This window comes from Urocitellus parryii, chromosome 6 (genome assembly GCF_045843805.1).
Source record: "Urocitellus parryii isolate mUroPar1 chromosome 6, mUroPar1.hap1, whole genome shotgun sequence".
NCBI lineage: Eukaryota > Metazoa > Chordata > Mammalia > Rodentia > Sciuridae > Urocitellus > Urocitellus parryii.
The window spans coordinates 198,484,054-198,507,517 of NC_135536.1; the positions used below are offsets into that span (position 1 = coordinate 198,484,054).

General features: G+C 61.0%; 1 protein-coding gene across 1 annotated transcript; it reads right to left on the minus strand.

The window, feature by feature from the left end:
- Window positions 1–2,873: 2,873 nt before the first annotated feature.
- On the minus strand, window positions 2,874–19,276 carry Chrna4 (cholinergic receptor nicotinic alpha 4 subunit). The gene is made up of 6 exons (XM_026413482.2): window positions 19,204–19,276; window positions 17,611–17,762; window positions 15,845–15,889; window positions 15,663–15,772; window positions 10,383–11,757; window positions 2,874–2,999 (listed from the first exon to the last, which is right to left on the minus strand). The coding sequence occupies exons 1-6, from the start codon at window positions 19,274–19,276 to the stop codon at window positions 2,874–2,876; spliced, it is 1,881 nt and encodes a 626-aa protein (XP_026269267.2).
- Between the last annotated feature and the right edge of the window lie 4,188 nt (window positions 19,277–23,464).

A 23,464-nucleotide genomic window follows, 5' to 3' on the forward strand; every position in this document is an offset into this window, starting at 1 on the left:
ACACACTCTGGCCAGACACAGGAGCTGTGGCTGGGTGGGCCACTGCTCTGCCCAGCGTGGAGGCCAGCGTCACTCAAGGACATCAGCTGCTGCTTTCCCTGAGAGGAGGGGTCCCCGTGTCCAGCAGGGACACGGGGAGCACCAGGCCTGTTAGGAGGCTGGAAAGCCGAGGGAAGGCCGAGGGAAGGCTGAGGCTGCTCTGGGGTCTCTGAAGAAGACCAGGCTGGGCAGACGAACAGTGCGTGGTGGACCAGTCCGACTGCTTCGGGCAGGACTTGGGCTCTGGGCGACGCAGCGCAGGGAGCCTGGGCCTGGTGTGGAATCTGGTGAGGAGGCAGGGCAGGCCCCACAGCGCCGTCTGCGGACCCTGGAGTCAGCCGGCCCCAGGGGGCAGCCTGGGTCTGGAAGGCCCCCAGGATGCAAGGGCACCAGAGGGTAAGAGGATGGACACAGAGACATGTGAATACACCACCTGGACAAGCTCACACTCACAGCAGCCGCAGCTGAAGACAAAGGCCAGAAAAGGCTGCGTTTATTCAGACAAGAGGCTCCGCAACTCAGAACCCACACACACCACAGCAGTGGGCAAGGACACCCCACGACCCCCTCATCCCACGCCCCACAGAGAAGCCAGTCAGGGCGTGACCCCCGCCACAGCATCTGGGAGCACAGACTCTGGCAGGCAGCAGGAGCCCGCTGCCCAGGGAGGGCAGGACCTGGTGGTGGTGCCCATCGAGGGTCTGGGGAGGCGCCGTCCCATTCCTTAAAGCTGAGTGACTCGAAGGCCTGGGATCATGCACTTGCCACGGGCAGACTTCACCTCAGTCACAAGTCAACACTGCAGACAAACGCGCACACAGTGTCACGGTCGGCTCTGTGGGGACAGGGCTGCTCTTTTCTCTCCCGGATTCTCTGGTGGCAGAAGGGTTGTCCTGGCAGGAGTGTCCCAGACGCTCCCCTCTCCTGTCCCAGAAAAGAGCATCCACAGCTGCCCTGCCCAGGGGCTCTGCAGCTGCCCTCACATCTGGCAGCTGGATCTGCTTATGTAACTATGTCCTGAGGCCCTGAGCTCTGCACCCGCCACCTCCTCCAAGGCCGGGCCCCCAGTCCCTGTGCGAGCTCAGTGACCTGGGTCTCTCCCACATCCGGGGCTCCAGCTGAGGATGTGAAGGCATAAGAGAATAAGACAGCCCACGGAACCAGTGCAGACCCAGGTTGCCAGGTGGGGTCCTCATGCCTGGGGCACTGGGTGGCCTGGGATGCTGAAGATGGCACTCAGGCCTCTGCATCCACTCCTGGGCCCACAACCTTGGATCCTCCTCTGAGGTGCCCTCCACAGGCACTGGCAGGGGTGACTGGCAGCCCTGTGCTCGGCCCTGCAGGTTTGCCTGTGGGTGGGGGTGGGTGAAGCCACGTCCCTCATCCTGATGTCACTCTCCCAGCTTTCAGCTAGGACCAGAAAACGCCATGTGGCAGCAGCTGTGTCTGCCAGGCCTGCAGTGTGGCTCTAGGGGCCCCCAGTCCTCCCTCAGTCCTCAGGCACCTCCCCCAGGACACTGCAGGGACACAGCTCTGAGACCCAGAGACAAGATGGCTGAGGGCGCTAGTGGGCACAGGGCTGCCCACTGGCAAGGCCATGCCTTGGAGTGGGGACCAGGATGGCTCAGCTGTAGGGGATGCATGTGGTCGCCATGAGTACCTCTTCCTCTCACCAAGAGGTGAACCCCGGGCCACCTGGTGCTATCTGGGGGGAGCAAGCCTCAGCTCCCCCACCACCTCTGGGGCAAGGTGGACAGCTGGTTAGGTCCTACTTGGCCTATGACCTCAGAGGACCAGCTAGCAGGCCCCAGCCTGTCAGGGAGCCCAGGGAGGCCATCCCCACTGCATGGCTCAGGGCCTTTCTCCTGGACCCACCAGCCAAGGGTCCAGTTTCAGGGTGAGCTGTGCTTGGGGTAGCCTTGCCACAGCAACTATGACAGGAAGCCTCTCCTGGAGTCTGTAGGTCTCAGAGGGCCTCCTGGGCTGTGCAGAGGCAGAAACCTCAGGGTGCTGGGGAAGAACCCGGGGCCAGGACCAGGGGCCTGGACGCTGCGAGGTCTCCTCATGGTTCTGGAAAATCCCCCGACACAAGTGCCCTCTAGAGTTGGGGCTTGCTGGGTCCTTGGGACACTCACTAGACCCTATGACCTGGCAGGGGGATGGCTGGATTCCTGGCCAGGGGCCTCACTGTGGGGGCCGCACCGGATACCCCTCCAGTGGAACTGTGCACGCGGTGCCTCTGCGAGGCCTCTCAGCAGGGTGCTGGGTTCTCCCTAACTCACAGACCAGCACAGTGCAGCCAGGTGGGGCCTCTGTGGGCACGAGACCAGAGCGTCTGCTCTGCCTGGACTGGCAGGTGAGCAGACCTGGGTCCTGGGGGACAGGGAGTGGCCAGGGGAGGTGTAGGGGGGAGATGCCTGAATGCCAGGCCTCACAGGCCTGGGGCCACTTGGGGCTGAAAGGGGACAAAGCCTCATGGCCCTGTGGGACAGGCGGGATGGCTGCCACTGCTGAGACGCAGACACACCTGGCCATCTGCAGATCAGGAGGCTTCCAGTTCACCTGTGCTGGGGATGCACTCATAGGGCTCTGCCCGTGACACCACCCTGTGGACGGAACAACCACATTCCAGCCCCTGCCCCAGGACCAGCTGACCAAAACCAGCACCCAGGCTTCTGACTCCCCAGGGGCCATGTCTCCAAGCCATCTGACAGAAGGGACAGGAGATGGGGGACAAGTGACCATCAGCATAGCCCCATAGAGTGGGAGGACCAGGGAGGAGCAGGCCCAGCCCTACACGTCCTGCAGGAGCCTGGGCCTTGCTGGCTCTGTCCCTAGATCATGCCGGCCAGCCAGGGTGGCAGGAAGAGGCCCACGGTGCCCAGCAGGCAGACGATGATGAACATCCAAAGGAAGATGCGATCGATGACCATGGCCACGTACTTCCAGTCCTCCCTCACCTGCAAACACAGACACAGGGTCACTCTAGCCCCTGCCCTCGGCCTCACGGGCAACGAGAGAAGCTTCAGAACCATGTGCCCCAAGTGGCAGTCCTGTCTCCCCTCAGGTGCACACGCGCACTGAGGTGACACGGGGAAGGAGCACACCTTAGCCACGCCCCTGATAGCCAGGGAACTCCAGGACTCCATTCCACCCACAGTGGCTGCTGCAGGGGTCAGGCGGGGAGAGGCCCCCAGGGCAGGCTGGATATCTGCAGAGTGCATCACAGGCGCTCATGTGGAAGCAGAGGGTGTCCTGTGCTGCACAGGAGGCAGGTCCACCTGGAGTCCCCGGCTGACCTGACCTGAGCCCAGGAGACCAAGTGGAGAGCACTGTGGAGGAAAGCAGGGCCCAGCTTCCTGAGGGACTCTGTCCTACATCCGGGGGAGCCATGGAGGCTTAGTCTATCCCCATGTGCAGATGGTGAAAGCAGGGCCCGAGAGGGGCCACCCACAAGGCCGGCTGCGCAGGGCAAGGGCCAGGAGCAGGCTGGGCAATAGGTCTGATCACTAAGAACCCCCACACTGAGCCGCACGGTGGAGGAGGGCCTAAAAACAAGGACCGAGGCCTGACCATCCACACCTGCCCTCCTACTCTAGGCCAGTGCTCACATCCTGGCACAACTGGGCTGGACAGTGTTGCTGGGCGACAGTTCATGGAGGTGGTGGAAGGGATCTGAAGCAAAGTGGCTGAAAACAGCAAGCATCATAAACCATACCGGGTATGTCCACCTGCAGCTACTCGGCCTCACCCAGACTGCCCCATAACAAGGACACTGAGACGTGAGCAGCCAAGGGAGAGCCACGGTCACACCTTTGTGAGAGTGGACCCCAGGCCCTGCCTCTGCCAGGACTGATGCAGCACACCCCCACACACACCAGCAGACCACTGGGACCAAAGGCTCAGGGGAGAGTGCTGCACTGGCCTGGCCAGATCTGGAGTTAAGTGGTCACTCTTGAGACAGCCTCAAGCAGCCCTGAGGCACCCAGGCAGCTGCTGCACATGCTGCTGCCCTGTCCCTGGCTTCACTGTCTCCCTGTGTGGACAGTCAGGTACCTGGGAGTTCCTGTAGCCCCAGGCTTGATAGGAGCTGCCTTTGGGCCATGAGTAGGTGACCTGGGCCAGCAGGCCTGTCTGTGCTTGAGTGGCCAGAAGAGGACATGTGCTGCGCCCCTCCCCTGACTCAGGCAATGGCAAGGCCCTACTGAGGTGGATGGCGCAAGGCGTCCATCCTCTGGAGGAGCGCAGTATGTTTCTGGGAATGGGCTGATTTGTTTTTGTATTCCTTTAATAAGTATAGTTGTGATTTCTCATATGACCATTAAGTATGAAGGAAAAATCATGACTTTCCCAATTAATGCAACTACTTCTAAAGCATAGATCTGTTTGCTCTAAATGCAATGATTCAGCTGTGGAGTGTAAATTGTTAATGTCTAAAGAAAAACTCCCTGTATTCCTGTCAAGGAAGTTTTTGAGAAATTAAATTAAAATCTAGAGAAGAAAAATTAATGTTAAGAAGATAGATTAGTGCTTAGTACTGGGCAACTTGTTCTTGTTCCTGTGCACAATGGTTTGTGCTCTTACTTTTGTTTGATTAAAAGTAATAACAAATCAACCACTTGCCGTAACCATGGCACCGGTTCCAGTCAGTAAGTCAAGAAACAATAGTCAAGGCCAATAGTTTGGGACATTTGTAACTATTATTAAAAGTTAACTAAGCAGAAACAGCTCAAAGCAAAACTCAACTGAAAGTACAAATGCTTGCTTATGCATAAGTCAAAATACATTCTTCTATTCTAATTGTAACTATGTAATATTTTGTTTCTTTGAATAATGATTACTGTTTTGTAACCACAAAATACTGTAAGCCTGCCAAAATGAAAAGTATATATGATCAACTTCACAAGTAAAGATTGGGATCAACACCTTCACTTTGGTGTCTGTGTTGTTTCTCCACCCCCTCTTTCGCCGACTCCTCACCATCCGTTCGTCTCCTGAGACCCCCTGTTGGAGCTGGTCTCCGACAGACATGGTCCAGGCTCAGCCAGCTGAGGGATGAGTGGGCCTGGGTGGAGTTTCGTTTACTCATTTTGGGGCATCTGTCCTGATTTATCAAAGCAATTACAGGTATCCTGATGGTTCAAAGGCCCGATAGCCATGTTTGCTTGTGGAAAACCTCAGAAGGAGCAGAGTCACTGTTAAATAAGCCCCACAGGACGCCTGTTCCAGGAAGCTGGGCCGCAGCCCCGCAGCGCTGCCTTCCCAACAGGCCTGAACTGCCCCTCTCGGTGCCTGTGCCCAGCCAACCTGAGGACGAAGCAGACCACAGCTCCCCTGCTGGCCAGGCCATCCTGTGAGGTCAGCTTTGCTCTCCCAGACCCAGAACCAGGTCAGGCAGCCAGAACAGCCGGCAGCTGAGCAGTGGCGGAGGGGAGGCCTGGCGCTCCAGTCCCGGGACTGTGGAAAGAGCTCCTCTGAATTTCTGATGGCATTGGCCACTCCTCAGAACCCACCCCCATTAGCCACTCCTCAGAACCCACCCCCATTAGCCACTCCTCAGAACCCACCCCATTAGCCACTCCTCAGAACCCAACCCCATTAGCCACTCCTCAGAACCCACCCCATTAGCCACTCCTCAGAACCCACCCCATTAGCCACTCCTCAGAACCCACCCCATTGGCCACTCCTCAGAACCCACCCCCCATTAGCCACTCCTCAGAACCCACCCCCCATTGGCCACTCCTCAGAACCCACCCCATTAGCCACACCTCAGAACCCACCCCCATTAGCCACTCCTCAGAACCCACCCCATTAGCCACACCTCAGAACCCACCCCCATTAGCCACTCCTCAGAACCCACCCCATTAGCCACTCCTCAGAACCCACCCCATTGGCCACTCCTCAGAACCCACCCCCCATTAGCCACTCCTCAGAACCCAACCCCCATTGGCCACTCCTCAGAACCCACCCCATTAGCCACACCTCAGAACCCACCCCCATTAGCCACTCCTCAGAACCCACCCCATTAGCCACTCCTCAGAACCCACCCCATTGGCCACTCCTCAGAACCCACCCCCCATTAGCCACTCCTCAGAACCCACCCCCCATTGGCCACTCCTCAGAACCCACCCCCCATTAGCCACTCCTCAGAACCCACCCCCATTAGCCACTCCTCAGAACCCACCCCCCATTGGCCACTCCTCAGAACCCCCCCCATTAGCCACTCCTCAGAACCCACCCCATTGATCACTCCTCAGAACCCACCCCCATTAGCCACTCCTCAGAACCCACCACCATTAGCCACTCCTCAGAACCCACCCCCATTGGCCACTCCTCAGAACCCACCCCCATTGATCACTCCTCAGAACCGACCCCCCATTAGCCACTCCTCAGAACCGACCCCCCATTAGCCACTCCTCAGAACCCACCCCCATTAGCCACTCCTCAGAACCCACCCCATTAGCCACTCCTCAGAACCCACCCCCCATTAGCCACTCCTCAGAACCCACCCCATTAGCTACTCCTCAGAACCGACCCCCCATTAGCCACTCCTCAGAACCCAACCCCCATTGGCCACTCCTCAGAACCCAACCCCCATTAGCCACTCCTCAGAACCCACCCCCATTGGCCACTCCTCAGAACCCACCCCATTAGCCACTCCTCAGAACCCACCCCCCATTGGCCACTCCTCAGAACCCACTCCCATTAGCCACTCCTCAAACCCACCCCCATTAGCCACTCCTCAGAACCCACCCCATTAGCCACTCCTCAGAACCCCCCCCATTAGCCACTCCTCAGAACCCCCCCCATCGGCCACTCCTCAGAACCCACCCCATTGGCCACTCCTCAGAACCCACCCCCCATTAGCCACTCCTCAGAACCCACCCCATTAGCCACTCCTCAGAAACCACCCCATTAGCCACTCCTCAGAACCGACCCCCCATTAGCCACTCCTCAGAACCCACCCCCCATTAGCCACTCCTCAGAACCCACCCCATTGATCACTCCTCAGAACCCACCCCCCATTGGCCACTCCTCAGAACCCACCCCATTAGCCACTCCTCAGAACCCCCCCATTAGCCACTCCTCAGAACCCCCCCCATTGGCCACTCCTCAGAACCCACCCCATTAGCCACTCCTCAGAACCCACCCCCATTAGCCACTCCTCAGAACCCACCCCATTGATCACTCCTCAGAACCCACCCCCATTAGCCACTCCTCAGAACCCACCCCCATTAGCCACTCCTCAGAACCCACCCCCATTAGCCACTCCTCAGAACCCCCCCCATCGGCCACTCCTCAGAAACCACCCCATTAGCCACTCCTCAGAACCCAACCCCCATTAGCCACTCCTCAGAACCCACCCCCCATTAGCCACTCCTCAGAACCCACCCCATTGATCACTCCTCAGAACCCACCCCCATTAGCCACTCCTCAGACCCACCCCCATTAGCCACTCCTCAGAACCCCCCCCATTAGCCACTCCTCAGAACCCACCCCCAATTAGCCACTCCTCAGAACCCACCCCATTGGCCACTCCTCAAACCCACCCCCATTAGCCACTCCTCAAACCCACCCCCATTGGCCACTCCTCAGAACCCACCCCCATTAGCCACTCCTCAGAACCCACCCCATTGGCCACTCCTCAGAACCCACCCCCATTGGCCACTCCTCAGAACCCACCCCCCATTAGCCACTCCTCAGAACCCACCCCCATTAGCCACTCCTCAAACCCACCCCCATTAGCCACTCCTCAGAACCCACCCCCATTGGCCACTCCTCAGAACCCACCCCCCATTGGCCACTCCTCAGAACCCACCCCCATTAGCCTCTCCTCAGAACCCCCCCCATTAGCCACTCCTCAGAACCCACCCCATTGGCCACTCCTCAGAACCCACCCCCATTAGCCACTCCTCAGAACCCACCCCCATTGGCCACTCCTCAGAACCGACCCCCCATTAGCCACTCCTCAGAACCCACCCCCATTGGCCACTCCTCAGAACCCAACCCCCATTGGCCACTCCTCAGAACCCACCCCATTAGCCACTCCTCAGAACCCACCCCCCATTGGCCACTCCTCAGAACCCACCCCCCATTGGCCACTCCTCAGAACCGACCCCCCATTAGCCACTCCTCAGAACCCAACCCCCATTGGCCACTCCTCAGAACCCACCCCCATTGGCCACTCCTCAGAACCGACCCCCCATTAGCCACTCCTCAGAACCCACCCCCATTAGCCACTCCTCAGAACCCACCCCCATTAGCCACTCCTCAGAACCCACCCCCATTAGCCACTCCTCAAACCCACCCCCCATTAGCCACTCCTCAGAACCCACCCCCATTAGCCACTCCTCAAACCCACCCCCCATTAGCCACTCCTCAGAACCCACTCCATTAGCCACTCCTCAGAACCCACCCCCCATTAGCCACTCCTCAAACCCACCCCCCATTAGCCACTCCTCAGAACCCACCCCCATTAGCCACTCCTCAGAACCCACTCCATTAGCCACTCCTCAGAACCCACCCCCCATTAGCCACTCCTCAAACCCACCCCCCATTAGCCACTCCTCAGAACCCACCCCCATTAGCCACTCCTCAGAACCCACCCCCATTAGCCACTCCTCAGAACCCACCCCCATTAGCCACTCCTCAAACCCACCCCCCATTAGCCACTCCTCAGAACCCAACCCCCATTAGCCACTCCTCAGAACCCACCCCATTGGCCACTCCTCAGAACCCACCCCCATTAGCCACTCCTCAGAACCCACCCCCATTAGCCACTCCTCAGAACCCACCCCCATTAGCCACTCCTCAGAACCCCCCCCATCGGCCACTCCTCAGAACCCACCCCCATTGGCCACTCCTCAGAACCCACCCCCATTAGCCACTCCTCAGAACCCACCCCCCATTAGCCACTCCTCAGAACCCACCCCCCATTAGCTACTCCTCAGAACCCACCCACATTAGCCACTCCTCAGAACCCCCCCCATCGGCCACTCCTCAGAACCCACCCCCATTAGCCACTCCTCAGAACCCCCCCCATCGGCCACTCCTCAGAACCCACCCCCATTAGCCACTCCTCAGAACCCACCCCCATTAGCCACTCCTCAGAACCCACCCCCATTAGCCACTCCTCAGAACCCACCCCCATTAGCCACTCCTCAGAACCCACTCCATTAGCCACTCCTCAAACCCACCCCCCATTAGCTACTCCTCAGAAACCACCCCCATTAGCCACTCCTCAGACCCACCCCCATTAGCCACTCCTCAGAACCCACCCCCATTAGCCACTCCTCAGAACCCACCCCCATTAGCCACTCCTCAGAACCCACCCCCATTAGCCACTCCTCAAACCCACCCCCATTAGCCACTCCTCAAACCCACCCCCATTAGCCACTCCTCAGAACCCACCCCCCACATCTCTTGTTTCCATAGCTTCAGCTAAATGTGGCCCCAGTCCCGGCCTCTGCCCAGGCAAGTCTTTACAACCTGGAACTCTTCAGAGACCCTGGAATGATGTCACCGCTCCTTAGGGCCAGGAGGTGGCTCTGAGGGCAGCTGGACATGTCTCCTTTCCAGGCCACTCAGCTCCAGGGAGACAGTTCAGATGAAGCCTGGGCCAGGCAGGCCCTCCACTGAGGAAGGAGGATGGGCAGCCGACAAGATCAGGGTCTCCAGGAGGGACAGCAGTGTCAGGGACAGTGGCAGGTGCCTTTCCAGGTGCAGGTCGATGCAAAGGACAGATGCTGACAGTGGAGGCCCCAGAATTCCCTGTGGCCTGTCCTGACCTGGGCTCTGGCTCCACCACTGCCTGAGCCCCGCTGGCGGGCAGTTTGAGATGCAGGAGCTGTCCTCTGGGTCCCACACGACCCCAGGTCTCTGACTTGACCCAGGCCCTGGAGATCCTCATGGGTGGCAGGCAGGCCATGCCATAGGGAAAGAGAGGATGCCCTGGAGGCCCTCAGAGACCCCAACGCGCGTGTGCTGGAGCGGCCTGCTGGTGGCTGCCCCTCATCCACCCGCCAGGCTCATGAGTCCCAGCACCCAAATGGAGCCTAGGCCACTGTGCACCAGCTGCTCTGGGCCACCTGCCCTGGTGGGCCCTGGCTCATCTCAGGGTCCTCCAGGACTCTGGACAAAATCCATGCTGTGTGCCCCAAACAGAGCAGCCACAATCTGCACCATCTGCCAGAAACAGAGGGAGACTACTCATCCCACATGGGCCAGGGGACCTCACACACGTGGGCCAGGGGACCTCAGACACCCTCACACACATGGGTCAGGGGACCTCACACACAAGGGCCAGGGGACCTCACAACAGCCAGGTTGGGGCAAAGGCTTACCGAGAAATCTGTGTCTTCTGCCTTCAGGTGGTCAGCAATGTACTGGACGCCCTCCACTGCCCGAGTCAGAGCTGGTGACAGGGGCAGGTGCTGGGGTGGCACTGCAGTGCTGCGGGCCTTGAGCACAGTGACTGGGGACACCACGGAGGGATCCTTCTTGCATGTGCATTTGCATGGAGAGAGCTGGTCTGGAGGTGGGAGCTCGGCTGAGTGGGCCTTCAAGGAGGACAGGGAGCCAGCCATCTGGCCATCAGCCTGGGAGGCCACACCATCTCGGGGAACACAGTATTGGATGCTCCGAGACCGGCACCGGATGCCACCCTCTTCTGCTTCGTGGGGGCTGGACATGTGCTGGACACTCAAGGACCTGGCTTTGGTGAGACTTGGGGCCCCAGGGCTGTTGAGTGGGCGACAGGGACCTGGCGAGGGGCGTGGGCTGGCCTTCTCGGTCTCCAAGGGCTGTGGAGCAGGAACCTGGCTGGAGGGTGACTTGCAGGCAGGCTGGGGTTCGGGTGTGTCCAGGGGGACACAGAAGGACAGGGCAGGTGATGGTCCCTGGCTGTGCACACCACTTAGGATGCTGGGCTCCCCTTCGGGCTCTGGCCAGAATCGCGGGGCATTGGCTATCTTGTGCATGGACTCAATGAGCCGCCGGCAGTTATCCTTGACCACAGATGGCCGCTTCATGAAGAGAAGGCGGGGCACAGTATCCAGGAAGACCCTGCGCACCCAGGCAGGCATGCTGTGTGTGCGTGGTGAGCGGTGGTGCACGTTGAGCACGAAGACGGTGATGACGATGGAGAGGGTGACGAAGATCATGGTGAAGAGCAGGTACTCGCCGATGAGCGGGATGACCAGCGAGGTGGACGGGATGATCTCGGTGATGAGCAGCAGGAAGACGGTCAGCGAGAGCAGCACGGAGATGCACAGCGTGACCTTCTCGCCGCAGTCGGAGGGCAGGTAGAAGACCAGCACGGTCAGGCAGGAGATGAGCAGGCAGGGGATGATGAGGTTGATGGTGTAGAAGAGCGGCAGGCGGCGGATGACGAAGGCGTAGGTGATGTCGGGGTACACCTCGGCGCAGCACTCGTACTTCCTGGTGTTGTAGGTGCCCACGGCGTCCACGATGACCCACTCCCCGCTCTCCCAGAAGTCCAGCTGGTCCACGCGGCTGTGCATGCTCACCAGGTCGATCTTGGCCTTGTCGTAGGTCCAGGACCCGAACTTCATGGTGCAGTTCTGCTGGTCGAAGGGGAAGAAGGTGACGTCGATGCTGCAGGAGCTCTTGTAGATGGCGGGGGGTGTCCACTGCACCCGTCCGTCGTGGAACAGGTGGGCCTTGGTAAGGTGGGTGACCGCAAAGTCCCCATCCGCACTGGGCAGGAAGAGAGAAGAGTGAGGCCTGTACACACCCACCCTCACACCTGCTGCACTCAGGGGCGCTCCTGCAGAGCCAGCCAGCCGAGCACATGGCCCTGGGCCATCACCCACCTGTGTGCCTCAGTTGACCACCTGAGCAGAGATAGCACATGGTTTTGAGAACTCAGAAGGATGAACTGGGCCTGGCCCAGGGGCAGAGCATTGCTGCTGCTGGTGATCACTACGGTCCCGGGGACTGGGGCCAATCCCTCAGCTTTCTCTCTTGGGGCTCCCGGTATCTCTAGGCTCCTGTACCTCTGAGGGGGCCAGGATGCCCCAGGGCCTCACTGTTCAAAGCATGGGGGGAGTTTCTTGCCCTGCCTTGCCCTCCCCTCCCCTAGGCCGCGTGAGCACCAAGAGGAGGAGCAGACTCCTAACCTCCTTGGTCCTGGAGCAGGCACAGTCCTACAGTGCACTAGCAGGTAGCCTGAAGGCCCCGCAGGACCCGGCTGTCCACTATGCATGGGAGCTTGCGTGTCTCCAGGAAAGAGCGAGTGTCCCCTGAAGGCTGGTCCCACCCAGTGCACACTGGCTGCCTGGCTGAAGAGCCTGTGAGCAGCTGCTCAACAGGGCCCTCTGGGGATGGACGGTTTTGCCTCTGCCCACTGTGTCTGTGCTGAGGACCATGGACACGGGAACAGCTTCTGAAGCACCCTTGGGAGAGTGTATAAGCACCTCCTGGGGCCAAGGCCTTGTCCCCCTGCTGGCCCCTGCTCTGGGCTGGCACCACGCTCAGGGTGGTGCCTGGTTTCACCTCTGCCACAGATGGCCAAGCAGGGCTGCTCTTTCTCCTGTTAGCCGAGGGACTTAGCTGCCATCTCCCTGAAGGTGAGGATGACACTGTGGCCCCAGAGGCAAGGATGGTGCCTCAAACTGCGGGGGACAACACAGGAGCTGAACACAAACTCAAGCTGCTGACTTGGGGGTCAGTGTCTGATGGCCAGCCTCTGCCTCTGATGCTTCAGGGGACATTAGTGTCTTGTCCATAGGCCGGGGTTGGTGGAGGAGGAAGGGGATGCTGTCCCCCCCTCCAGCCCCTTTCTGTGGCTGGCAGAGCTCCCAGTCCTGGCCCCTGGCTTCAGGGACAGTGATGCCTGTTTGGGCATGGCAACCAGGGCACCCAGGCAAGCAGCCCCCGCAAAGCCCCTCCCTGCTCCTGGGGTGCCCCCACTTGACTCCAAGGTTCTCCCTGAAGCCAGATGTGGTCCTGGAGCAAAGGCCCCAGCCCACACGTCTCTTGTCTTGGGTAACCTGTCTGCCAGACCTCTATTTCCCCCAGGGCCCAGTCTCCTGCAGAGGGAAAGCAATGCCTGAGCCCCTCTGGGCAGTCCCTGCCAGCCTTGGCTCAGAAATGCTAATGGAGACCTCATTCTACTCTTGGCGAGCCCTCTGGCCCTGAGTAACCCCCACTGAGGGCACCTAAGGAGGCGAAAGGAGGCGCAGCCCTGAGCCTCAGGCCCTGTGTCGTTCCTTCACCTGCTTGGTCCCCAGGGCCCAGCTTGAAGGACAGGGCTTCCCAAGGTTCACGGGCAGCAAGGGCTCTGCTTCTCTGAGCCTCATCTGGCAGCTGGCCCTGCACCCCTAGCTAGCACCATCGGGTTCTGACCAGTTTGAGGCTCTGGAAGCCACCTGGGACCCGTAGGCCCCTTCCCTTCGTGTGCCACCCATGCTGGTGCAAGGTCCTCAAAGTGGCAGGACTAGAGCCCACCTCTGAACCCGCAGACTCACCTGGGACCAGCACCTGGCTCCTCTCACCTCCTGTGCTGCAGGAGGAGACGCCACAGCAGCTCCACTCGCATCCCAATGAGGCCTCCCAGCCAGGAATGGCCTGGCGTCTGCGTGAACACCCCCCACACCCCCGGCGGCACAGGGTGGATCTTGCTGCACATCCCAGCCCATGTGGAATCAGGCTTGGGTCTGCTTCCTTCTGTCCCCATCTCACCCCAAATCAGAGCCTCACCCTTTTGAGGCACAAATTAGAATATTCTCCCACCATGAGCAGATCCTTTTCAGCAGAGGTTCTGCAGGAGGGTGTGAGTGGAAGGCTCTGGGCTTTCCCACACTCAGGGACGGCAGCTGCCCTTGGCCTTGCAGCAGGACAGGACTGGCAGCCACAGCCTGGCTCATTCGCCCCGGCTGCACCCTGCTGCTCTGCCCACCCTGCCCAGCCCAGGGCTGCTCTGCCCACCCTGCCCAGCCCAGGGCTGCTCTGCCCACCCTGCCTAGCCCAGCTCACACGGGGGAGCTTGTGTGGAGAAACAGCCTGCTGTGGCCACCCTGGCCTTGCTATCGCGGTGGCATCCTCAGGCATTTACTGCGTGGCTCCCTGAGGAAGGAGAGGGTGTGTGGGGGCGGCAGGGGCGCCCGACTGCTCCAGTCCTGGCTCTGGGACACCACACCCCTGAAGCCCTCAGCTGAGGGTGAGCTGCTTCCTTCCAACCACAAGTGCAGAGCACTGGCCACAGAGGCCAAGGGCAGACCCCCTCAGGAGCAGAGGCCAGCTGTGGGCAGGACAGAGCAGGCTCTCAGAGCAAGCTGTGACACCCTCAGAGGCCTTTCCTAGGCCAGCTGTGCACCCTGCAGGTCCCAGGCCCACACCCCACCCGGCACCTCAGATGTCCCAGGAAGCCTGAGGGGTACCGGTATTCGGGCTGGACCATCCAACCATGGCTTGTGCTGGACTTGCCACAGGCCAGAGGCCGGAGAAGGGGGTCCTGGGTCAGCTCCAGGGGTAGGGGCCATGCCTGGAGACTGCACTTGAAAGGCCAAGCAAGACCCTCTGCCCTTCTGCCCAGTACCACATCAGGGACTTCTAGGCTCCTGCCCCAAAGGACCCTTCTTGAGGAAGCCCCAAGTAGACCAGGACACCAGTTGAGGCTGGATGTGGCCCCAGAAAGGCCCGGTGACGGGGGTGACTTCCAGGCCCGAAGTTCAAACTGGGCAATGCTAAGGACAGAGAATCCATCCCGAGGGAAGAGTAATGACCACCACCCTCCCCTCACTGCCTCCCATGATGCATCTGGAAGACCATCCGGAGCCCCTTCACACACCAACACCGCAGCCATTACTGGACTCCATTAGCAGGAAGAGGAGCCCAATCATTCTTAATCAAATAGGAACGTTTGTAGGTCAGACAGACACCCTGGGGCCTGGATGGGGCTGTGGGCAGATGGTCGGGACCAGGGGGTGGAGGGGCTTCCATTGGCTTTATTTGTAAGTGTTGCAGGAACTGCCACCCTGCCTGGCCAGAGCCCCAGGCTGGGGAACCATCCCCGGGTGGATTCAGATCAAATTGATCAAACACAGCAGGGTTGCCCCAGTTCAGGGACCGGAGTCCCCAGAGAGGCCCACAGAAGTGCTCTGGAGGCCACTCCCTGCCACAACCGTCCCTGGAAAGCCACCCTGGCTTCCAAGCACAGCAAACTGTCCACGTGAGACTTTGGCTCAGCTTCCCTGGGCCTGAGCACAGGCTAGGGGCTGGGGGTTGGGACGGGTAGAGGCTGTGCCAGCCTCCCCACCCCTTCCGGAGCACCCTGACGCCTCACTTTCCTCCAGAGGCAGAGTGCATGGGGGACGGGTGCAGGGCAGGGCCACAGCAGCCTGAAGCTGAGCACCCTGGAGTCTGGGGCCATCGCTGGGGCAGGGAGTCCAACCTCCCTGCCCTTGCGGGAGACACTGACTGGAAGCAGGAAGAGGCCACCAGCTCCCAGGGCCGTGTGGGTGGACGGTGGCCCCGGTTCAGTCAGCCACACTCAGGCACTGCTGGCTCCCCTCGCCACCCTCAGGCCCCAGCCCTGACCCCTTGGCTCCAAGCTGTCCTATGCTGCCAGCCCCACCTGACCTGCCAGGCCCTGGGCTCACTTGTTGTACAGGACAATGTCCGGCCTCCAGATGAGCTCGGAGGGGATGCGGATGGAGGTGACGTTCTCGTAGTCCCTGGGGTCCCAGCGCAGCTTGTAGTCATGCCACTCCTGTCAGGACAGAGGGAGCAGGGTGAGGGGGGCTCCGAGGACAGGGTAGGGCGGGCAGCCCTCCCCACTTACCTGCTTCACCCACACGTTCGTGGTCATCATCTGGTTCTTCTCATCCTAAGGCACAAGCAGGAAGGAGTTTGAGGCCCCTCAGGGACAGGACACCTTTCTCTAGTCCCAGCCACAGCACACACTGGCCAGGGCTAGACCTCAGGAAGGAGTGAGCACTTTACCCCTGGAGGCAACCAAGCTCAGGATGGTGGCCTGAGGGGACTCAGGATGGGGGACAGGCCCCTAAGCTTTCCTGAAGGAAACTGGGCACAAGCTTGTCTGACCTCATGGCCCCCCAGTGTTTTGATGGGCTCCAGGCTGCTCGTAGGTGAGCCCTGCCACCCATGTCACTCCCTGTCACTCACTGGACAGGTCACTCAGCTGCCCAAGCCAGTCCCTTCCCTGGCAGGACACTGAGGGGTGGGTGGGATGTGGAGCGGAGCGCATATCCCCAGGCCTGGCCTCAGTGCACCTGCCGCCCTGCATTGCCTGCCAACCTCATCCCCACACATCCTGGCAGTGCCCAAGGAGCCTGGGAGTGGGCAGGCAGCTTGCCCCATGGCACTGGGTGCTCCTCCACAGTCCTGGGAAGAACTCCCCAGTGGCTGGGCAGGACCCTCCTGTCACACAGTGTCAGTCCCCAGGTTCCCCTGGGACCCAGAGATGTATCCCTGCACTCGCTGGCACATTTCACGAGAACTCAGCACAAACCTCTGGGGACTCTGCAGCCTACTCTGCACTGTGCCAGGCAAGCTCACACACAAGCCCACCCTACCCAGACTAAGACCCCAGACAAGACACCCCCAGCAATCATGCATGAAGGGACACAGGTGGGCTGGGGCCAGGTGGGGCACCATACCCCAGCACCTGCGGGGCATGCACAGCAGGCAGACACAGGCACCCCTCCACCCAGGGAGGGCCGTGGCCTCAGCCAGTACCCTCGGGTCAGCACATGTGTGCGCAGTTCATGAGCATCTCAGCTCCAGGGCAGACAGCAGGGCTGGGCCATGTCCCCTGCTGGAGACTTGGCCTGGGTGGACTCTGGGCCTCAATGTCTCCTGGGCAAACTGGAGGTACTGGGCTGCAAGGGACAATGGCATGACCCCAACAAGCCTGGCAGGAGATAAGGCAGTGGTTATAGACCAGGAGTCTTGTGCATCTTGCCCCGGCCCTGGCTGAGCCCCAGCCAGGGACACTGCAGGAGCCATTTGAGGGCCAGTGCCAGGACACCTGAGGGTGGAGGTCTCAGTGCTGGCTCTGAACAGGGACAAGGGTCTCCAGGTACTGTGCATGTCCCCTGCAGCCTGGGCTCCCTCACACGTCCAGACCCTGTCATGCTCCCCACTCGGCCTGGTATGCCACAGCTGCCCTCAGTGAGTCAGGACAGCACACCGGGGTGGCAGAAGGCAGCCCCTCCCTCACCAGCAGACACAAGGCCATCCTGGCAGGCTTGGGCCAGGCTTGTGGGATGCTGCACCCCTGCCACAGAGTCTCCCCCTCCCCAGATTCAGGCTCCATCCAGGCTGTTCAAAGCCACCAGGCCAGTTTGCCTCAAGACGGGTCCCACCCCAACTAGCTAGGCCTGGCTGGGAAATACTGGGCATGCAGCTGGGCACCTCTGCCTGGCAGAGGCCCTGGGCCTCCTGCTGCACACCTGTCTGGCTAGGACACTCTCTCCAACTGCTCCTCCCACACAGAGTCCTTGGGCTTTGGACCATGTGGAGCTGTTCCACCAGCCGTGGCCAGACACGGTCATCCATGTGTGATGGCCAGGCCTCCATACCTACCACGTCAATGAGCTGGGCAATGGATAGGCCAAAGCGGACCAGGACCACATCTGAGATGTTGGCCACCGGGCGGGACCACTTGTTGTAGCCAGAGAAGAGTGCCTTCAGGAGCCGCTCCTCCGCATGGGCCCGGGTCTCTGCAGGCCTGCTCACTGCAGGGAGAGGCAGGTGAGTGAACGGGGGCGGGAGCAGGCGGCGGCCATCCAGGCTGTCCTCCATCCTCAGGCCAGCCCCTCCCCCCATGTCCTCTGCCTTCCATCCCTCACAGTCACCTCCCACCTCAGCACCCTTGCACATGCTGCCCTCTGGCCTGGGCTGCCCCTGCCCCTGGATGTAAATATCCCTTCCTCGAGGAAGCCTCTTCCAGGCCACTCAGTCTGGGTCAGGTCTTCCTGACCCTGCATCTCACTGATTTGGGTATTCTCCCTAGCTGACTGTGACTTCAGAGGGAAAGGCTGTATCTCCAGTGACCAGCAGAGACAAAGGGCAGGGGCAGAAAGCAGCATAGGAGATGGGGGCCAGAAGGGGCAGGGAGAGGCAGGAAGCAAGGCCAGGATCCGCGAGCCCCCCCCCCGCCCCCCCGCCCCACGGAGAGCTTGCTTCCAGAGGCTGCAGGGAACACAGTTGTGGCTCAGAAGGAGCTGTGTTCTGAGGTCTGGGGGGGTAGAGTCAGTGCCCACCCTGACAACGAGCCTGGCCCCTGGGGGCTGTAGGCAACGGTGTTCTCGCACAGGGATGCCCTGGGTGAGTCCCAACTCTGCATCCTGGGGAGGGGTCCCTCATTCAGTCCTCCTTTCCCCCTCTCCCCAGGTGGTCTGGGGGCCTCCCTGCCTCCCCTGGGTGGCTGCGTTTTGGAGGGGGTTGGGGAGAGGGAGGAGAGACCCTTGCTTCCAGTTGGATCTTGCTTACCTGAGACTCAGCAGCAGGTTCCTAGGAGGCTTAGATCCTAGGGATCTCCCACTTCTAGACCCCTTGGGACCCTTGCCTCTGGCCCAGAGTATCATTCCCTAATCTTGTTCTTCCTGGTCTCTTTGACCAGTAAAGTGCAGACCGCTTTTCACCAAGAGGCCAGGGGGTTAAATTCCCTATATTCCCTCCTGAATGGGGTGGGGTGCATGGCTGCCCAGAGGATGGGAAGGGAGAGAGGTGGAGAGAACCTGCAGGAGCAGAAAAGGTGGTGTGGGGGCCCCAAGTGCAGAGGCCACCGCTGACCCACTAAGCAAGAAGAAGACATGCGTGGGTGCGTGGTCTGCAGGGAATTTTGGCCGGATGGATGCACCCCTGCGCTCCATCTCTGTCCAAGTTGGAGGTTCTAGGTCCAGCTCCGGAAATGCTGCGGGAACCCCCACATACCCACCCTAAACCCCTCTCGGCATTTGCGGGAGGTTGACTCCTTCCGCGCCAGGGCTCAGCCTGCGCCGCAGGACAGCCCATGCCTCTCCCGGGTAATGGGAGGGGGGGTCTCAGTAGCCTCGCCGCCGTTGCGCTTGCCCGCGGCTTGGCACAGCACCCAGGAGCCTTCCTTCCTCTGGCTCCGGGGTCCCGGGTGCCGGACCGAGGCGAATGGGGCCAGTTCAGCGCCCCGAAACTTACCAGGCAGGAGGCCGGTCTCCAGCAGCAGGAGCAGCAGCAGCGGCAGCGGCGCCCTGGGGCCCCGGAGCTCCATGGCGCACCGATCCGGCGCTAGACGCGGGCGGCTCCGGGTTCCGCCGCGCCCCGGCTCCAAGGCCCGCGCGCACCCAACTTCATGCCCCGCGCCGCGGGCGACTGTCCCCCAGCCCGACTCGACTGCTCGTCCCGCGGGGCGCGGCGGCTGCGGGGCGGGTGCGCGAGGCTGTAGGATCCGCGGCGCAGCCCCGCCCGGACCTGCCGCCTCCAGCCGCGGGGAGAGGGGAGGAGGGGGAGGGAGGGGAGGAAGGGGAGGGAGGGGAAGAGGAGGGAGCGGAGGAGGAGGGGGCGGATCGCGCACCGGAGGGGACGTGGAAGCTGCGGCTGGCCCTGCGCCGGAGTAAAGTTACCTCGTCCCACCGAGGCTCGGGACCTGCTCGAGCCCGGGGTGGGGAACCCTTGGTCACTGCGGGCACCCCCGGGATCCCAGGCAGTCTGGACCGCGGTCTTCCACCCTCGTCTCCAGCTTTGGGTCCCCGAGCCTGCCTGGAGGTGGAGGGCGCACGTCCAGGGCCTCTGGGCGCTAAGAGGGCGCCCCACACGGTTCTGGTAACTCCACCATCACCCCATGCTGCCTTAGCGCGAGTGTTGGCAGTTCAGAAAGCACAGATCTTTCACCTTCTTCCCCAGCAGACTCTGGGGAAAGAGCCCCCTTCCCACCCCTGCCCACCTCTGCGCGGAGAAGCCCAGGCCTTGCCTCAACCTTTCTGGGCAAAGACCGACTTAACTCTGCCTCTGAAACTTGGGATCCAGCCTGGAAACAGGGTCTGAAGCCCTTCTTTGCCCACCCCAGCAGAGCCTGCAAGCTTCCCTCCAGCACTCTGTGGGCAGTGGGTGAGGGGCCACAGGGGAGGGTCCCAGGAGCTTGGAGAACAGATCTTGGCAGGTTGGCTTGTATGGAGATGCTCCAGCTGGCTGCCAGGGAGGGTCTCCACCTTCACCACAGATGTCAGGTGATCCCCACATGCACAGGTGGGGAGGGGGAGCCCTTTGTGTGACAGCCTGGTTGCAGGGAGAAGGAGAGGGCTGGCTCTCTAGAACCTCCGGCCCTTGGACCCTGTGCCTACCCCCTCCACCCCGGCTCTGCAGCATGGCCACCTGCCACAGCCAGCAGACTAGACCTCAGGTCCAGGGGTTGGGGTGAAGGGGCTAGAGAGATCCCTGTTCTTCCCTCCAAGGCCACAGCTACTTGTGGCAGAATGTCCCTCAGGACCTCCCTAGGCTGCTCCTACCCCTACCCAAGCTCCCTCTGCAGCTCCCCACCCTGTCTGCCTGTCCCTGCTCTGGTGCCCCAGCCCTTATGTCCTCTGGGGACGAGGTAACTTTATACCCACACACCTTCTCTGGGACGCCAGTGTTCTTCCTGTTCACCAGAGGGTTGTGTCTGTAGGAGAAAGACCGGCTGTCAGAGGTTTCAGACACTCAGGGGCAGCTCAACAGTGACCTTCCCTCAACATGGCCATCTCTCCCCTTTTGTGCCTTCCCAGGTGCTGGCCCAAGTGATGTGGATGCTGGCCCACTGGACTCCCACAGCACTCTGAGGATGGGCTCTTTCCTTATCCCTGCTTTGCCCAAGAAGAAACAAGCACAGAGAGGTTAAGCAACTTGTCCAAGGTCACACATCCAGTTGTGGGTTTCCAAAGCAGGCCACCCTGCTTCAGGGTCAACACCCTGGTCTCCTAGCCTCAGGTGAGCACGTCCTCGGTTTTTTGGCCGTACTCCTGTAGTCTCTCCTTGAGCCAGGAGATGCTGGACCGCACACATGCACCGGGCTCATCACCCTCAGACCCCTGCCTACCTGGCTCCTCAGGGCTGATCCAGCCCCTCCAAGAGCCGACTCCATTCTAGGGACCAGGAAATTCACGTGTTCTGCAAATGTGGACCCACAGCAGCCGGCACCTCCTCACCTCCTCCTCAGGGAAGGTGGAGGGTGGCGAGGCTGGTGACGCCCTCCTGGAGAGCCACGGCTGGTGTGCCCAGTCTCCTGCATGAAGGGGCCCTGTCCCCACTGCTGGGGTCACATCCACAGTGCCTTTTTGGGCACAGTGCAGAGGAACACCACACCCTCCTGTGAACCAGAGAGGCCGGCTGCTCTGGTCCTTCCTGGAGTCCCTTCCAGCCACCCCATGAGAGGGCTGCCAGCTGCTCTGGCCGTGGGAAGGTGGGCGTGGGCAGAGTCCCTTGCTGTCAATAAGGTGAGGTCTGCCCGCTAAGGCCAAGGGCTGCTCTGTCCTCATCCGAAATCAACCAAGGCCTCTCCAGGTGAGGAGGCCCTCGGCTCTCAGGACTTGCTGACCTTGGGGCTCCTTCAGTGTCCTGCTGGAGTCAGGGAAGGTGTGGGGAGTGCTAGGAGCCCTGGGTGGCTCACTGCAGGAGGAGCACACCAGGACACAGCCTGGAGGACTCGGCTGCCACTCCCAGCGGGGCACTGGGACCCACCTGGGGAGTCTGACACCCACTTTTAGAGAGCCCTGCTCTGGGATACAGCCCCGATCTGTGGTCTCTCACAGCCCACTCCAGCAACTCTGAAGCAGGGGCCTTAGGCCATGTGCTGCAAAGACTGACTTGGAGTGGGCTGGTCTAGCTCCAGGCTCAGTGTGAGCCCATCTGCAGACCCTGCAGGCCCAGACAGTGGCCCTCAGGCTAAGTCATAGGTGCCTGCACCCATGTTGAGGCCAGCAGGCCCGTCTCTCCAAGGCCAGGCTAGGGTCAGCTCCGCCCTCAGGCTGCGTGCCCCGGCTCACACACATCTGTCCGGCCTGGTTGGCTCTCCCTGTGGATTTGCTAATGCAGAAGGATTAATTGAGTCTAACTCATTAATTTGCAGGCCCTTCCCTCCCCACCTGCTGGCCTGAAAGCCTTGTGGCAGGAACCTAGTAATCATAGCAGATGGACACAGTTCTTACTTCAGGCCCCAGAAAGGAAAAGTCCAGATTCACAAGATCCTGAGACTGCTCTGGGGAAAGGCTGCGTCCAGAGCTACGCACCCCTTGGCGGAGGGGTGTGGGGCAGGCCCTTACATGCCTCCCCCACCCCACCCCTGTGCTGTGGCCCCTCCAGGCTGCCACTGACAGTGGACAGTAGTTTCTGCAGGCTGATCTCCGAGGGCCCCTCCTTCTCTCTGCCCTCTACCCTCCACCCTGTGCAAGGACATTTCCATGGTAACCATCTGCTGGTGTGAACAGGGACTCACGTAAAGGTGGCTGCACTGGGGAGCATCAGCCGGTGCGATTCTGGCCAGGCTGCACCTCAGCGGTGAGGGGCGCTGACCCGTGAGTGCAGGGGCTTGCTGGGACTGCTCTCCTTGGCTCCAGGGCCTCCGCCCTCCAACCTTTCACCAGGCCCCACTCACAGAAGGGGACAGTCCATTTCCTCTCCTGTGGAAACCTCTGCCCTTCAGGGGACACTGCACCTGGGAACTTCCTAGTCTCCCTGGACAGCCCCAGCAGCCCTGGGCAGTAGGCAGAGCCTGCCCAGTGCCCCCCCAGTGAGTCTCCCCAGGTATGTTCTCTTGCCCGCTCTGCCCGAGGTGCAGGTTTTGATCTCCTTCCTGGCCCTCTTCACACCCAAGCTCTGGACTCCATCGACACAGGCCCCACAAGGACACAGGAGGGGCTCTTAGTGAGGCAGGGTACGTGTGTCCAGTGCAAGGCTGGGTAAGAGTGAGTGAGGGAGGGGTGGGCACGAGGGAATCCCTGCTTTGAGGGCTGGGTCCAGAGTGGGCTCTGTCCCGTGCACACCCTAACTGCCTCAGGCTAAGAGGGTCCACGCTTGGGCTGGACTTCAGCTTATGGGCAGGCGAGAAGAGGAGAGTCACAGAGCCCAGGAGAGAGGAGCTGAAACCAAATCTGGCCAAGCAGGATGGGGACGCGTACCTGGCCCCTTGTCAGTGTCCCCGTGATGAGTTCTGTGGTGTAGCAGGTCTGGCTTGGCAGGGCCTCCACCTTCCTCTGCCTTGGCCTGGGGGCAGAGGGCAGCTGCCCCTGGTGTCCTTCCTGCTGCAGCTGGAGTCTCTGCAGCCTCACTCCCCCAGCCCAGGGGCTCCCAGGGCTCCTCACCTCACTGGGCTTCCTGTGCATGGACCTGTCTCTGCTGGGCTCCAGCACGGCCAGCTGCCTGCCCTCCCCCACCCCCTGCCGCCTCTGCTAAGTGGTTAATTATCTATAAACACTCCAAGGAGTTCTCA